Raw genomic sequence first — 17,327 nt, 5'->3', positions numbered from 1 at the left:
CCAAGAATTAGAATATTATCTGCCATGACTACAAGGTCCGATAGGAATTCAGGGAACTCAGTGAGGAACTCTGTATATGGCCCAGGAGGCCTATAAACAGTAGCTATAAAAAGGGATTGAGTAGGCTGCATAGATTTCATGACTAGAAGCTCAAAAGACAAAAACTTCTTTTTTTTGTACATTTAAATTTGCTGTCATAAATGTTAGCAACACCTTCACCTTTGCTGGATGCGCAGGGGATATGGTCACTAGTGTAACCAGTAGGTGAGGCCTCATTTAACACAGTAAATTCATCAGGCTTAAGCCATGTTTCAGTCAGGCCAATCACATCAAGATTATGATCAGTGATTAGTTCATTGACTATAACTGCCTTGGAAGTGAGGGATCAAACAATAAGTAGCTCTATTTTGAGATGTGAAGTATCACAATCTCTTTCAATAATGGCAGGAATGGAGGAGGTCTTTATTCCAGTGAGATTGCTAAGGCGAACACCGCCGTGTTTAGTTTTGCCCGACCTAGGTCGAGGCACAGCCACAGTCTCAATGGGGATAGCTGAGCTGACTACACTGACTGTGCTAGTGGCAGACTCCACTAAGCTGACAGGCTGGCTAACAGCCTGCTGCCTGGCCTGCACCATATCTCATTGTGGAGCTAGGGGAGTTAGAACTCTGTCTATGTTCGTAGATAAGATGAGAGCACCCCTCCAGCTAGGATGGAGTCCGTCACTCCTCAACAGGCCAGGCTTGATCCTGTTTGTGGGTGAGTCCCAGAAAGAGGCCCAATTATCTACAAATTCTATCTTTTGGGAGGGGCAGAAAACAGTTTTCAACCAGTGATTGAGTTGTGAGACTCTGCTGTAGAGCTCATCACTCTCCCTAACTGGGAGGGGGCCAGAGACAATTACTCGATGCTGACACATCTTTCTAGCTGATTTACACGCTGAAGCTATATTGCGCTTGGTGACCTCTGACTGTTTCATCCTAACATCGTTGGAACCGACGTGGATAACAATATCCCTATACTCTCTACACTCGCCAGTTTTAGCCAGCACCATCTTCAGATTAGCCTTATCGTCGGTAGCCCTGCCCCCTGGTAAACAGTGTATGATCGCTGGATGATTCGTTTTATGTCTAATACTGCGGGTAATGGAGTCGCCAATGACTAGGGTTTTCAATTTGTCAGAGCTAAATGGTGGGAGGCTTCGGTGTATCAGACCCCGTAACGGAAGGAGTAGAGACCAGAGAAGGCTCGGCCTCTGACTCCGACTCGCTGCTTAATGGGGAGAACTGGTTGAAAGTTTCTGTCGGCTGAATGAGCGAAACCGGTTGAGCATTTCTACAGCATTTCCCTCTAGAAGCCATGAGAAAGTTGTCCGGCTGCGGGGACTGTGCGAGGGGATTTATAATACTATCTGTATTTACTGGTGGCACAGAAGCTGTTTCATCCTTTCCTACACTGAAATTACCCTTGCCTAACGATTGCGTCTGAAGCTGGGCTTGCAGCACAGCTATCCTCGCTGTAAGGCGATCGTTCTCCTGTATATTATGAGTACAGCGACTGCAATTAGAAGGCATCATGTTAATGTTACTACTTAGCTTCGGCTGGTGGAGGCCCTGACGAACCACGTCCAGATAAAGCATCCGGAGTGAAAAAGTTGAATGAAAACAAGTCGAGCGAGGGAAAAACTAAAAATATAAACGGTAATTAAAAAGTAAAAAACGTAAAGTTGTCAGGTAGCAAAGTAAGGTTAGCAACAAAACGCACAGCAGCACGTAAACAAGTCTGCAAGTTGTGACCGGAAATGACGAAAAAGAGTGTCCATGACAGACAGCCATCATCCTTACACCATCAACCTAACAACATCATCCTAATCCCATCATCCAAGTGCCATCATCTCAACACCAACAACCTAACACCATCATCCTAGTACCATCATCCTAACACCATCAACCTAACAACATCATCCTAACACCATCATCCAAGTGCCATCATCTCAACACCAACAACCTAACACCATCATCCTAGTACCATCATCCTAACACCATCAACCTAACACCATCATCCTAGTTCCATCAACCTAACACCATCAACCTAACACCATCAACCTAACACCATCAACCTAACAACATCATCCTAACACCATCATCCTAGTACCATCATCCTAACACCATCATCCTAGTACCATCATCCTAACATCATCAACCTAACACCATCAACCTAACACCATCAACCTAACACCATCAACCTAACACCATCAACCTAACAACATCATCCTAACACCATCATCCTAGTACCATCATCCTAACACCATCATCCTAGTACCATCATCCTAACATCATCAACCTAACACCATCATCCTAACACCATCATCCTAGTACCATTAATCCTAACACCATCTACCTAACAACATCATCCTAACACCATCATCCAAGTACCATCATCTCAACACCATCATTCTAGTAACATTATCCTAGTACCATCATTTTTTGTACATTTATACATTTTAGTCATTTTAGCAGACGCTCTTATCCAGAGCGACTTACAGTAGTGAATGCATACATTTCATTTCATGCATTTTTTTTATTAAAAAAAAATATATATTATTATAATTTTTTTCTACTGGCCCCCCGTGGGAATCACTCCCACAACCCTGGCGTTGCACACACCATGCTCCACCAACTGAGCCACAGTCATCCTAACACCATCATTCTAGTACCATCATCCTAGTACCATCATCTAACACCATCAACCTTACACCATCATCCTAACACCATCAACCTAACACCATCAACCTAACACCATCAACCTAACACCATCATTCTAGTACCATCATCTAACACCATCAACCTAACACCATCATCCTAACACCATCATCATAGTACCATCAACCTAGTACCATCATCCTAGTACCATCATCATAGTACCATCATTCTAACACCATCAACCTAACACCATCAACCTAACACCATCAACCTAACACCATCAACCTAACACCATCATCCTAACACCATCATCCTAACACCATCAACCTAACACCATCAACCTAACACCATCATCCTAACACCATCATTCTAGTACCATCATCTAACACCATCAACCTAACACCATCATCCTAGTACCATCATGTGGGGATAGGGCACGACAACACCTTTTCCCCCTCAGGAGAATGAAAAGATTTGGCATGGGTCCCCAGATCCTCAAAACGTTCTACAACTGCACCATCGAGAGCATCCTGACTGGTTGCATCACCGCCTGGAATGGCAACTGCTCGGCATCTGACCGTAAGGCACGACAGAGGGTAGTGCGTACGGCCCAGTACATCACTGGGGCCAAGCTTCCTGCCATCCAGGACCTATATACTAGGCGGTGTCATAGGAAGGTCCCAACAATTGTCAGACTCCAGTCACCCTAGTCATAGACAATTCTCTCTAATACCGCACGGCAAGTGGTACCGGAGCACCAAGTCTAGGTCCAAAAGGCTTCTTAACAGCTTCTACCCCCAAGCCATAAGACCGCTGAACAACTAATCAAATGGCCACCCGGACTATTTACATTGAACCCCCCCCACTTTGATTTTACACTGCTGCTACTTGCTGTTTATTATCTATGCATAGTCACTTTACCACTACCTACATGTACAAATTACCTCAACTAACCTGTACCCCTGCACATTGACCCTGTATATAGCCTCGTTATTGGTATGTCATTTTCTTGTGTAACTTTTTGATAAAACATTTTTACTTTAGTTTATTTAGTAAATCTTTTCTTAACTCTATTTCTTTAACTACTTTTGTTGGTTAAGGGCTTGTAAGTAAGCATTGTATTCGGAGCATGTGACAAATACAATTTGATTTGATCATCCTAGTTCCATCATCTTAATAGCATAAACCTAACACCATCATCCTAACACCATCAACCTAACAACATCATCCTAACACCATCATCCTAACACCATCATCCAAACAATCTAACACAGACATGATAGAGCTATAGAAACAACACACTCATATCAGTCTTGCTCTGTCAGATGTTTCTCAGTCAGAGCGGTTGTGTCCTCTGTTCCTTCTCCAGGATCCGCCGGGCCTGTCACTATGTGGTGAACCTGCGTTACTTTGAGACATGCATCCTGCTGGTGATTGCTGCCAGCAGTATCGCCCTGGCTGCAGAGGACCCCGTGTCAGCCACCTCTAACTGGAACAAAGTGAGAGCCAGTCTGGTCACTGGGCTTTACATGGACTCAACAGATGGCTGTTTTCCTCGCTGACCTTGAGCCTCACTATTCTAACTGTCCTTCTCCACAATGGTGGCTAGGCTATTGTCTTTGGCGTGTGGTTGCTTTTGTTTTGCTTTGTTTTCCTCTGCTGTATTATCTTTCTCTCAGCATAACGACGAGTGCAAACGTGCGCCCCTGACGGGGATTGTGTCTGCGTCTGACACTCTATCTGATCTCACAGGGAGAGCAATATTAGAGTTGTCACTCTCTGCTCACACTGAGGAGTCAGATTAAGGAGAGGAGGGTGTTGTGGGGTGTAGAATCATCACATCACACTCCCTACAGCTGTCTCTGCTTTAGCCTCTTCATATGACAACAAGCCAAACAGATAGCATATCATTTTTTTGATGACATTGTTTTGTATGTCGTTACAGAAGTTCCTTCAAGTAAAAACAAATCCTTGGGAATGTGTGCCTGGGGTCTCATATCTGGCCCTGTACTAGCTGAAAGACTAAAATAAAGCATTCTTATAATTGCTTTGTGAAGGTCTCCCACGGTGACTCAATGAGGGGGCTTCTCTGGATGTTGGTGATTGAGGCAGATTGAGTTGGAAATGAAATGGGCCTGTGTGATATGCAAGGAAGATAATCAAAGCACATATTCATCAGAAGGGTGCCACTTAAAAGCATCGTCTTAGAAATAAAAGGCCCTCAGGGTAAATGTAATCAATGTGACCATTAAAGAGAGAAGTTGGTTTCCTAAAGGCGGAATGTGTCCCCAGTTCAGTGGTGAAGAACAGATGCAACACATTAAACATAGTGTCTCAGAGTCTCTCTCTGGTCTTAAGTGCTTTTTGTTCTCCTGTAATGTATGAGCTAATGGCAAGTCATTAAATGTTCTTCATCAACCCCTGGAGTCCAATATTGTGATTCATGTATTAATATATTTGTCTACTTTTTACCCCACAGGTTTTGCGTTACTTTGACTACGTGTTCACAGGTGTCTTTACATTTGAAATGATAATAAAGGTGAGTTATTCAATCAGCAGGAATCCTGTATTAAAACTGTGTCATATTGACATGACAGAGGACATACTGTAGTGGAGACAGTTGGATTTGACAGATGGTACATGAACATGTTTGGCATAAGCTGTTACCCACTGGGCACACACTGGTTGAATTAATGTTCTTTCCATGTCATTTCAATGAATGACGTCTGTGCCCAGTGGGTAGTCCCGAGAAAATGTAATGTCAGATAGACAGAATGTACAGTATTTTGCTAATTAGCAGTGAGGCCCCCCTATGCCAATATTTAGTGCAGTTTTCAAATGACTTAATAAGATGTGTATTTGACAGATGATAGACCAGGGCTTGATTCTCCATGACGGCTCCTATTTCCGGGACCTGTGGAACATTCTAGACTTTATCGTGGTGGTCGGAGCTCTGGTGGCCTTCGCCCTCACGTGAGTCGTGTGACCTTGCATAGGTTATAACTTCCTGTGTAGTGGTTTGTGTAGTGTACAGTACTAGAATGTAAACTGCCAGTGTAGCTTGTTTTTCACTCTGTTTTGTGATATACATGTTTTTCCCACCCTGAGATGTACATGTTCAGTATCATGTATTTCTCTCTGTCGTCCTCTGCTCCTGTGGATTGTGTTGCTGTGGGACTGCCAGGAATGTGTTGGGGTAAAAACACTTTCTTCGCTCCCTTTCTTTCTGCTCATTTCTCAACAGTTCTCAACAGCATCCTGTCTTTCCTCTATAGTTCAGACGTGTACAGTGCTGTGAAAAAGTATTTGCCCCCTTTCTAATTTTCTCTACTTTTAAATATTTTTGATACTCAATGTTATCAGTTCTTCAACTAAAACCTAATATTAGATAAAAGGAACCTGATTGAACAAATAACACAACAATTACATACTTCTTTAATTTATTTCATAAACAAAGTTATGCAACACCCAATGCCCCTGTGTGAAAAAAGAATTGCCCCCTTACACTCAATAACTGGTTGTGCCACCTTTAACTGCAATGACTCCAACCAAACGCTTCCTGTAGTTATTGATTAGTCTCTCACTTCGCTGTGGAGGAATGTTGAACTGCTCACATGAACTGCTCGTGTCAAGTTCTGCCACAACATCTCAGTTAGGATTAGGTCTGGACTTTGACTAGGCCATTCCAAAACTTCAAATTTGTTGCCTTTTAGCCATTTTCATATAGACTTGATTGTGTGTTTTGGATCATTGTCTTGCTGCATGACCCAGCTGTGCTTTAGCTTCAGCTGACAGATGGATGGTCTGACATTCACCTGTAGAATTATCTAATACATAGCAGAATTCTACACTACCACCACCATACTTGACCGTTGGTATAAGGTTCTTACTGTGGAATGCAGTGTTTGGTTTTCGCCAGGCATAATGGGACCCATGTAGTCCAACAAGTTATACTTTGACTCATATGTCCATAGCACATTCTTCCAAGAGACTTGCTGATCATCCAGGTGCTTCCAGGGGCTTTTTGGCATACTTGAGTCAACTTTTTGGACGAGGTGGCTCCCGTTATGTCTGGCGACGACTTGCCTTAATAGAAGGAATGATGAATTCTGCTCTATATCAGTGAATTCTACAGGGGAATGTCAGGCCATCTGCAGCTGGGTCACGCAGCAAGACAATGATCCAAAACACGCAATCAAGTCTACATGAAAATGGTTCAAGTGCAACAAATATTGAGATTTTTTAATGGCCTAGTCAGTCCAGACCTAATCCCAATTGAGATGTTGTGTCAGGACTTGAAACTAGCAGTTCCTGATTGAAAACCCACAAATGTCACTGAGTTAAAACAGTTCTACATACAAGAGTGGGCCAAAATTACTCCACAGCGAAGTGAGAGACTAATCAACAACTACAGGAAGCATTTGGTTTCATTCATTGCAGCTAAAGGTGGCACAACCTGTTATTGAGTGTTAGGGGGCAATTACTTTTTCACACAGGGGAATTGAGTGTTGCATAACTGTGTTAATTAAATAAATAAAGCAAGTATCAATTTGTTGTGTTATTTGTAAACTCAGGTTCCCTTTATCTAATATTAGGTTTTGGTTGAAGATCTGATGACATTCAGTATCAAAAATATGAAAAACTGAGAAAATCAGAAAAGAGGAAAATACTTTTTATGGCACTGTATCTCTTTCTAATCAGAGACGTAAAGTACAGTAATACATCTCCTGTAATATAGTTAGCTCAATGTTGGAGTGAGTTTATCAGGTCTTCATTCTATGTGTTTCTACTTGTAGAAATAATAAAGGACGGGACATCAAAACCATCAAGTCTCTTCGGGTGCTGCGCGTCCTGAGGCCCCTGAAGACCATCAAGAGACTACCGAAACTTAAGGTAACCTTTTCCATTTGTTTTCTCAGCAATTCCTTCCCATGTTAACAGTGCCTGCCCCAGTCAACAGTTGGAGGGATAGACTACATGGCAGTTTTATCAGGCTGTTCAGGGTTTATCAAGGCTGCAGTACTGTCTATGTGTGTGGTATAACGGTATCAGGTCAGTAGCCACTGCCACACATCCATTTAGTCACACCTATTTCCACATGAGGGTTTCCAGGCAGCAGAGAATCAGCTGGAGAAAAGATTGATAGATGAGGTGATAAACCTGAGCGTTCGAGCATGAAAACATTTAGTCAAGACTGAATTTCCCAAACCTCACACATTCCATTTCTGCTGGGGGGAAGAGTGTATCTGTCAAGGGAAATGAGGAAATGAGTCCGACTGATAACTGTGTGAGTCGACCAGGGAGTCAGTCAGTCAGCTGATACCAGACACACTGCAATCAATAGACCTGATTGTCCTGGGACTGGAAAGTGAAATAAAGATCGACAGAGTAATACAATCCTCTTCCAGTCACTCATGTAGCAACAACAGTTTGGGATCATATTGGACAATTGTATGCTATTTATACCACTTGAGTTAGAAGTCAGCGTTAAGGGCCTCCTGAGTGGTGAAAAGGTCTAATCAAATCACATTTAATTGGTCACATACACATGGTTAGCAGATGTTAATGTGAGTGTACTGAAATGCTTGTGCTTCTAGTTCCGACAGTGCAGTAATATCTAACAAGTAATATAACAATTCCACAACAACTACCTAATACACACAAATCTAAAGGAATGGAATAAGAATATGTACATATAAATATATGGATGAGCAATGACGAGCGGCATAGGTAAGATGCAATAGATGGTATAAGATACAGTATATACATATGAGATGAGTAATGTAAGATATGTAAACATTATTAAAGTGGCCTTATTTAAAGTGACTAGTGATCCATTTATTAAAGTGGTCAATGATTTGAGTCTGTATGTAGGCAGCAGCATCTCTGAGATAGAAGCTGCTTTTCAGTCTCTCAGTCCCAGCTTTGATGAACATCTAAGGCACTGCATCGCAGTGCTAGCTGCGTCACTACAGATCCTGGTTCGATCCCAGGCTGTGACGCAGCTGGCCGTGACCGAGAGACCCATGAGGCGGCACACAATTGGCCCAGCATCATCTGGGTTAGGGGAGGGTTTGACCGGCCGGGTCATCCTTGTCCCATTGCGCTCTAGCGACTCCTGTGGTGGGCTGGGTGCAATGCACGCTGACACGGTCGCCAGGTGTACAATGTTTCCTCTGACTCATTGGTGCAGCTGGCTTCCGGGTTAAGTGAGTTTTGTGTCAAGAGGCAGTGCGGCTTGGCGGGGTCCTGTTTCGAAGGACACACGGCTCTCGACCTTCACCTCTCCTGAGTCCATATGGGAGTTGCAGCGATGGGACAAGAATGTAACTACCAATTGTGGAGAAAAAGGGGGAAAAAAATTAAAATAAAATAAAAGTCAGCCTCAACAAATCACTGGCTAACTGGACGAAAGCTGAACCCCCACAGTTTTAGCGTATCACTTTCTTTGACTCTCTTTTTCAATTGCCTTCCCTCATGCTTCGTCCTCTGCCTGTGTGTGTAGGCAGTGTTTGACTGTGTGGTGACCTCTCTGAAGAACGTCTTCAACATCCTCATCGTCTACAAGCTCTTCATGTTCATCTTCGCTGTCATCGCTGTGCAGCTGTTCAAAGGGAAGTTCTTCTACTGCACAGACGGATCCAAAGACACAGAGAAAGACTGCCAGTAGGTGTCTGCTGAGCTGCCTGTATACACTCATACACTGGGCCTTACAGAACACTAACATACTCTAGTTGTTATTGGAGACCTACAGAATGGTTGTGTTTTCTACTGCTTCTTTGTCCGCTGAATGTCTATTGTACACTGTGTGTCTGTCTCTTCCTATCAGAGGCTTCTACATTGACTATGAGAAGGATAAGAAGGAAGTGAAGAGGAGGGATTGGAGGAGACATGACTTCCACTATGACAACATAGTCTGGGCCCTACTCACTCTGTTTACTGTCTCCACTGGGGAGGGCTGGCCACAGTAAGTCTCACTCTCTCCATACACACTATTCACTATGTTACAACAGCACCTTGTGGCCTAGTGGTTAGAGTGTCCTCCCTGAGATAGAAAGGTTGGGAGTTCGATCCCTAGCCGAGTCATACTAAAGACTGCAAAAGACTAGCGTTTTGTCCACGGGGTGTATTTGTGCCTCACGCTACAGAAACAGGAGATAGGCTCCTATGAGCAGTTCTGACTCACACAAGACTACTTTCATTTACTATGTCACTACTGTACATAAGTTAGACTGAAATATCTTTCAGAAAGTCCATTACTGAGTACACTGTGGTCTGTCTGTGTGTCTGTCCAGGGTCCTGCAGCACTCTGTGGACGTGACAGAGGAGGACAGAGGTCCCAGCCGGGGCAACAGGATGGAGATGTCCATATTCTATGTCATCTACTTTGTGGTCTTCCCCTTCTTCTTTGTCAACATATTTGTGGCTCTCATCATCATCACCTTCCAGGAGCAGGGAGACAAGATGATGGAGGAATGCAGCTTGGAGAAGAACGAGGTGATGGAGTCACACACATACACACACACAAACACAGTGAATCATAAAACAAGCCAAATGGAACCTAGACATTCCTTTTTAACTGTAGACTTTCCAGTGATAATCTAGGACACACCAGCTCAGTGTATGTGTTATTGATATGGTTTGCTGGTGGAATGTAGCACACACATCAAAATGACCCCGTCTGCGCTTTTAGACTTAACTCGCTCAGTCTTGACAGGTTATTACACAGAGGAGCACACTGGCTCATGGAAAAGGCCTGGTAAATATACAGGAATAGTGAGATTTCCCCTCCAGACTCACACAGTCTCTCCCACCAGGTATCCCTCAGTCAATATTGACCAGAATGTTCCCAGCAGTCCATACAGCAGTGTGTCTACTTCAAGGAGAAAATATAAGGACTTTCCCAGAGCTAACTGCTTCATGCTTATTCCCAACAAAGTGTTCTTCAACTTTCTTTCTTGTGTGTTTTCCCTTACAGAGGGCTTGCATTGACTTTGCCATAGGTGCCAAACCCCTGACCCGCTACATGCCTCAGAACAGACAGACGTTCCAGTACCGCCTCTGGCACTTTGTGGTCTCCCCCTCCTTCGAATACACCGTGCTGGCCATGATTGCACTCAACACCATTGTCCTGATGATGAAGGTGTGGATAATGATCACATTCAAACAATGCACTGAGCTAATCCCTTTTGTAAAGCAGGAGTCTAGTCCCTGTGGTGCAGAAGGTATTATGGAGCCTGTAGCTGTAGCTGATTGGGGTTGTAAGATGCATGTCCCTCTACTCTGTGCTGTTCTCTAGCTAACGGTCTGGGTTTCTTCCATCCCCGTCCTTGTGAGCATTTAATTTATTCCAAGAAAAGGTCTTCAGTCAGACGGAAGGAGAGGATGACTCAGCCTCTATTAAATATTGATCTATATCCAACGGCTAGTATTTAACATGGCCTCGTTAACTCTGTCTGTACAACTCAGAGGAATGACTCCTTTTATAGCCTCAGCTTAATGTTACGCTATTTATGTATCAGATGAAATCTGCTATGAACCTGTGGCTATAGATCTACAGTTGTATGGAGATTGAGCAAGATGGTCTGTGTTTAGGTTCATTGTGGTATTTTGGGTTGTCTGTGCATCCCAGTAATTTGGGGTCATTCCAATGGTGTTTAATGGTGTCTCTCTTTATCTCCTATATGGTGGTAGTATTACTCTGCCCCACCAGCATACGAGGCTGTGCTGAAACACCTGAACACAGCTTTCACTGTGCTCTTCTCTGTGGAGTGTGTCCTCAAGATCATGGCCTTTGGCTTTCTGGTGAGGAGCAATTTAATGCCTTACTGTCCATGACATCATGATCTGATCCTGTTTGCAATGCTACTAACATCTACTGACTGAAGAATGGATGTTTTCCCCTCTTCTTCAGAACTACTTTCGAGACACTTGGAATATATTCGACTTCATCACAGTTTTGGGAAGCATCACAGAAATAGTGGTAGACTTGCAGGTAACAAAGCATTACTGAATATCAATCAATGGCTGATTGTGTTACCATTTCTATACAGTGCACTGCTAATGAGCTGTTAAAATACTCTCTCATCTCGCTGAAGTCAATTGAGACCTTCAACATGGGTTTCCTGAAGCTGTTCCGTGCAGCCAGACTGATCAAGCTGTTGAGGCAGGGCTACACCATCCGCATCCTGCTCTGGACCTTTGTCCAGTCCTTTAAGGTCAGCTCCACGCACAGTGCAGTACAGCACTGGATAGGGACACTTAACACTGAAGGCAGGTGTGTGTGTGTGTGTGTGTGTGTGTGTGTGTGTGTGTGTGTGTGTGTGTGTGTGTGTGTGTGTGTGTGTGTGTGTGTGTGTGTGTGTGTGTGTGTGTGTGTGTGTGTGTGTGTGTGTGTGTGTGTAATGTCTGTTACTGTGTCATGACACACGGTTTCTCTTTCAGGCTCTCCCCTACGTTTGTCTGCTCATTGCCATGCTCTTTTTCATATATGCAATCATCGGAATGCAGGTAAGGTGTTGCTCACACTCTTTATCTATTCTGCCGCTTTCTTAGTTTGTCATTGCATGATGTGAATCTGTCGGTTCTGTGTACAAGACAGAGTCAGGACATATCTCATGATATATGCCTGAATATTCCTCAAGGTTTTTGGAAACATTAGACTGGATGAGGAGACTCACATCAACCAACACAACAATTTCAAGACCTTTTTTGGTGCTCTGATGTTGCTATTCAGGTACAGTAGCATATCCTTCATGTGTCACACAGTGGCAAACCGGGCCTCATTTTCAGTCACTGAACGACACACCGCTGTCTGCCTGCAGGAGTGCCACGGGGGAGTCGTGGCAGGAGATCATGCTGTCATGTTTAGGGGGGCAGAAGTGTGAGCCAGACCCCTTAGCTCTAACATCAGACCACGAGGAGCGCTGTGGAACTGAGTTTGCCTACTTCTACTTTGTCTCCTTCATCTTCTTCAGTTCATTTCTGGTAAGAGTCCTACTCTGAGTCCTATTCTAAGAGCCCTGCTGTCTTACTCTAAAAGTTCTACTGTCCTACTCTGAGTCCTACTGTCCTACTCTGACTCCTACTGTCCTACTCTAAGAGTCCTACTGTTCTACTCTAAGAGTCCTACTGTTCTACTCTAAGATGTATACTGTCCTACTCTAAAAGTCCTACTGTCCTACTCTAAGAGTCTACTGTTCTACTCTAAGAGGTATACTGTTTTACTTTAGTAGTCATACTGTCCTAACTCTAAGAGTCTTACTGTCATACTCAGAGTTACTGTTCTACTCTAAGAGTTCTACTCTAAAAATCCTACTGCCCTACTCTAAGAGTCCTTCTGTCCTACTCTAAGACTCCTTCTGTCCTACTCTAAGAGTTCTACTGTTCTACTCTGAGACCTACTCTAAGAGTCCTACTGTCCTACTCTGAGTCCTACTCTAAGATACCTACTGTCCTACTTTAAAGTCCTACTGTCCTAACTCTAAGAGTCCTACTGTAAGAGGTCTACTGTCCTAGTCAAAGAGTCCTACTGTGCTACTCTAAGATTTCTACTCTTACCAGAAATGAGCGGAAGAAGTTGAAGGAGACACCTACATGCATATATATTTCACTTTCATACACACATACTGTAGTTCCTTGTCTATGACCTCCTCTAATCACTGTTCAGATGCTGAATCTGTTTGTGGCTGTAATCATGGACAACTTTGAGTACCTCACCCGGGATTCCTCGATATTGGGGCCTCACCACCTGGATGAATTTGTTCGTATCTGGGGTGAATATGACCGAGCTGCTTGGTAAGTCAGAGGCTCACCACAAGACAACACATACAAAGTAGAGGCACATATGTGAATTATTTACTAATGTACAGTTATTCTAATGTTACTCCCACCTACTTACAAAGACCACCATATAGCCCTAATGTCCAAAACATCTCATGATATGAAAGGTATTGCATATTTGGCTAATTGCTGTCCATTGTGTCCTGGTGCTTTGCTTTCCAGGTTATTTATCTTAGGGCAATGCTGGCACTTCGGCTCTGGTAAACTCCAGCAAAGCTGAATCTCTATGTTCATTGTTAACTACATAAATGTATGTTCTTTCCAGTGGAAGGATTCACTATAAGGAGATGTACAAAGTAGTACGTACTATTTCACCTCCCCTGGGCTTTGGAAAGAACTGCCCCTACATAGTGGCCTGCAAGGTTTGGCTCCCCCACCACTATCCCTCGCTCCCTCAACCCCTTCCTCCGTTGGGATCCTTGCTCTGCCCCCCACCCCCTCCATTCCTCTCTACCAGTTACTACTACTGCTCTAGGCCTGCTTGCACTGCTGGAGGGGGCCAGCTCTAGCTCTGCTCCAGGCCAAAGAATGACTGGGCTATGGCTTCAAGATACAAAGAGATGGGTGTTCCTCTAACATACAGAAAATGATGCACTTAATTCTGTAGATGCAGAGCAATAAGCTATTGGAAAATGTAGTATAAAGTTAACAACTACACAAAATCAGTTTTCTGTGATACCCTGGCTCTCTGTGCCTGGTTGGATCTGGTACCTCTGGGTTAGCTGACTGGTCCTAGAAGGATGAGAAGTGTTATGGTGGGGAATTCATGGCCTACTGTAAGTCCCTCCCTGACAAGTGTCAGCAGTACAGGTTTAGGATGTGAAGTAAGTATCTGCCAGATCCACAGAGGACCCTACTGTCATTCCTTTGGCCATGTTAGATTTCTTCCGCTCCCTCTTTTCTATGCCAGGTCTGCGTAGAAAGACCAGAACCTGATCTAATCATTTTCCTCTTTCTGTGTAATGCCATTGAATAACCCTCTTTCTGATATCTCTTCCCTCTTCCCTTTTCCCTTTTACATATTCCTTTCTTCCTCCATTCCTTTGGAATGCCTTCCTTGCCCTTTCTCCTCCTCCTCTACTTCCTCCTCGTCATCTGCCTTGCTCCCTGCCTCCTCCCCAGCGGGCGTATTCATTACACTGACATGTATGAAATGCTGACCCTCATGTCGCCACCTCTAGGCCTCGGCAAGAAATGTCCATCCAAAGTGGCTTATAAGGTAGACCAAAGACAGACAGGCAAAGTTTCTATGTTAGGTCAATGGAGACGGCAAACTAAAACCTTGCTCTCTGTCATATACCGGATCATCCCAATTCCAAATGAAGTGTGGGAAATGGCTGTTGTCTATTGTATCGTAATGTGTCGCTTGTTCAACTGTAAGAGAATCTACAATGGTGTTTTTTGATTGGTGGATGACAATACGTACAGTAAAAATAAATAAGCATTGTGCTTTGGTGTTTTCTTTTTTTCTATTGGTTTGCATCTTGGCAGAGAACTGACTGAGTAATTAATTGATGTTTTGTGTGTTAAGAGCTGTCTGAGGAGTAAATGGCTTTTACAGTCAGTAAGAATGCAGCTGTTTTGAAACGGGTGCATAAACCTGACATGTATTTCATAGAGCCACACTGTACAGTGTCAGAATGTCATACAATCTTCCTCAATCAGTGTTTCTTGATTACTTCCTATAAGTATATGCATGTGCCTTCTGCCCTTGCACTCTGTTGCTTTTTTTCACATATCATTTCCCTGTCATTTATTTTGTGATATGTGTGCATGTACAATGGCAGAGATGCACCCACCCTCTTTGTGTACGCTGTGTTGTGAGAGTCTCTTGGCTGTTCTTACTATGTCATTCTTATTAGAGTATTGTCTTAACACATGTGTTTTTATCCTTATATTGTAAGTTTAGCTTAAACAGTGAAAGCATATTATCAAGTAGAGACTTGAGTATTACATTAAGACTGCAAATGGCTAGCTCCTCCCATTTGCATCATGTTGTCTCCTGTTTGATGAGATATATTTCCTGCTTCCCCCTCTGTCCCTTCCATGGACACCCTCAGAGGCTGGTGCTGATGAACATGCCTGTGGATGAAGAGATGTCAGTTCACTTCACCTCCACCCTCATGGCCCTGATCCGAACCGCCCTCGAGGTGAAGATAGCCAGAGGTCAGGCGCTAGCTAACATGCTATATACTTAGTATAACCTTGTTTTTCTCTACTTTCTCCACATACTGTTGATCAATTTCCTCCATAAGTTGCATGCTTGATCTGCTGTTGTTGTGGTGGTTCCAGGAGGGGAGGACCGAGGTCAGATGGATTCAGATCTACAGAAGGAGATAAGTGTCATTTGGTCACACCTTTCACAGAAGACCCTGGACCTGCTCGTCCCCATCCACAAAGGTGACAGTCAGAATGTATGGTACCACTGGCATTAGTCAATGTAATTGAACTATTTACTCTAGGAGTTATGATTTTCAAAGAATTCCAAATTAGTGACATTATGCCATTGGTCTTCCAGCCAGTCATATGACCATTGGGAAGATCTACGCAGCCATGATGATCATGGACTACTACAAGCAGAGCAAAGCCAAGAAGCTCAGGCAACAGCTGGAGGAGCAGGTATATATACCTCTATGTACAGTATAGTTAGGAAACCATCTCCTCTTAACAGTAGTTTGCATACTCTCATACTATACCTGTTTCATCCTCACCCTCTATAGAAACACGCTCCCATGTTCCAGCGTATGGACGCGTCCTCTCTGCCTCAAGAGATCCTCTGCAGTGCCAAAGCCTTCCCTTTCCTGCCCCACAGCCCTGGATCTGCCCTGTAAATATGTTATTATACTCATGAATATGGCTGTTGCAGTGACCATATTACCCCCACACCGGCAGTCATGAGTCATAACCGCAGTAAAATTCCACGTGACCGTTAAGTTACGGTAATCTCCTCTTAAGCACTTTGGACATGCTTTGATTGTACCCAACTTGCTAACTACCATCAGGTCCTAATGGTCTGGTACTCAGCGCTCTATTGTCCCTCCATCAGGTCCTAATGGTCTGGTACTCAGCGCTCTATTGTCCCTCCATCAGGTCCTAATGGTCTGGTACTCAGCGCTCTATTGTCCCTCCATCAGGTCCTAATGGTCTGGTACTCAGCGCTCTATTGTCCCTCCATCAGGTCCTAATGGTCTGGTACTCAGCGCTCTATTGTCCCTCTAACCACTCTGACATCCTCGCAATTGCAATTGAAAATCACAACAAACACATATCATCAAAACAGTATAGTGCTTTTAAAACTGACTTCACTGTGATGATCAGTTTGAAGACAGAAGTTCAACAGCAGGTTGCATTAAGTGTAAAACATGGTAGTTGTGGATGTTATTTCAAAGCCTAATACAATGAAATGGACAGCGCTTTCTAAGGTGATGATTCATTCAAAACACCTATACACATATTAGAGCATATACATGTGCATAGACTTATGAGCTCAAGCCTGGTAGGGAAAAAATTGTTTAAAATGATGATTGTGCGGTTATACAATACATAGCCTACCACATAATACCCATGGCAGAAAAAAACAAAACTGATTTAAAATGTCTGGTGCATAATTGGTCTGGCCTATACTTTAAAATTAAACAAATTAGAGTAATTGCCTTTGAGAGTGGTGGACTGTATTATTATGCATACTGGATTGACTGGTTACCTTATGCTCTGCTCCAAAATGTCTATCCATGATTCTGGTAGAGAGCCCTAGACGCTGCTGTTGGTTCATTGTCCAGGGCA

General features: G+C 43.5%; 1 protein-coding gene across 1 annotated transcript in view; it reads left to right on the top strand.

The window, feature by feature from the left end:
* cacna1ea (calcium voltage-gated channel subunit alpha1 Ea) overlaps window positions 1-17,327 on the top strand; it is an 84,045-nt gene that overhangs the window by 58,412 nt on the left and 8,306 nt on the right. Inside the window, exons 21-41 of the mRNA XM_082956592.1 lie at window positions 4,072-4,201; window positions 5,182-5,241; window positions 5,569-5,675; window positions 5,887-5,898; window positions 7,499-7,595; window positions 9,208-9,368; window positions 9,532-9,669; window positions 9,998-10,199; window positions 10,681-10,845; window positions 11,397-11,507; window positions 11,617-11,697; window positions 11,801-11,920; window positions 12,147-12,212; window positions 12,347-12,438; window positions 12,527-12,689; window positions 13,372-13,499; window positions 14,667-14,763; window positions 15,605-15,710; window positions 15,837-15,944; window positions 16,063-16,163; window positions 16,265-16,371. Coding sequence (XP_082812718.1) covers window positions 4,072-4,201; window positions 5,182-5,241; window positions 5,569-5,675; window positions 5,887-5,898; window positions 7,499-7,595; window positions 9,208-9,368; window positions 9,532-9,669; window positions 9,998-10,199; window positions 10,681-10,845; window positions 11,397-11,507; window positions 11,617-11,697; window positions 11,801-11,920; window positions 12,147-12,212; window positions 12,347-12,438; window positions 12,527-12,689; window positions 13,372-13,499; window positions 14,667-14,763; window positions 15,605-15,710; window positions 15,837-15,944; window positions 16,063-16,163; window positions 16,265-16,371 — 2,352 coding nt within the window. The remainder of the gene's footprint in view (window positions 1-4,071; window positions 4,202-5,181; window positions 5,242-5,568; window positions 5,676-5,886; window positions 5,899-7,498; window positions 7,596-9,207; window positions 9,369-9,531; window positions 9,670-9,997; window positions 10,200-10,680; window positions 10,846-11,396; window positions 11,508-11,616; window positions 11,698-11,800; window positions 11,921-12,146; window positions 12,213-12,346; window positions 12,439-12,526; window positions 12,690-13,371; window positions 13,500-14,666; window positions 14,764-15,604; window positions 15,711-15,836; window positions 15,945-16,062; window positions 16,164-16,264; window positions 16,372-17,327) is intronic.

This window comes from Salmo salar, chromosome 10 (genome assembly GCF_965601325.2).
Source record: "Salmo salar chromosome 10, fSalSal1, whole genome shotgun sequence".
Classification (NCBI taxonomy): domain Eukaryota; kingdom Metazoa; phylum Chordata; class Actinopteri; order Salmoniformes; family Salmonidae; genus Salmo; species Salmo salar.
This window is presented reverse-complemented; position numbering and strand designations above follow the sequence as displayed.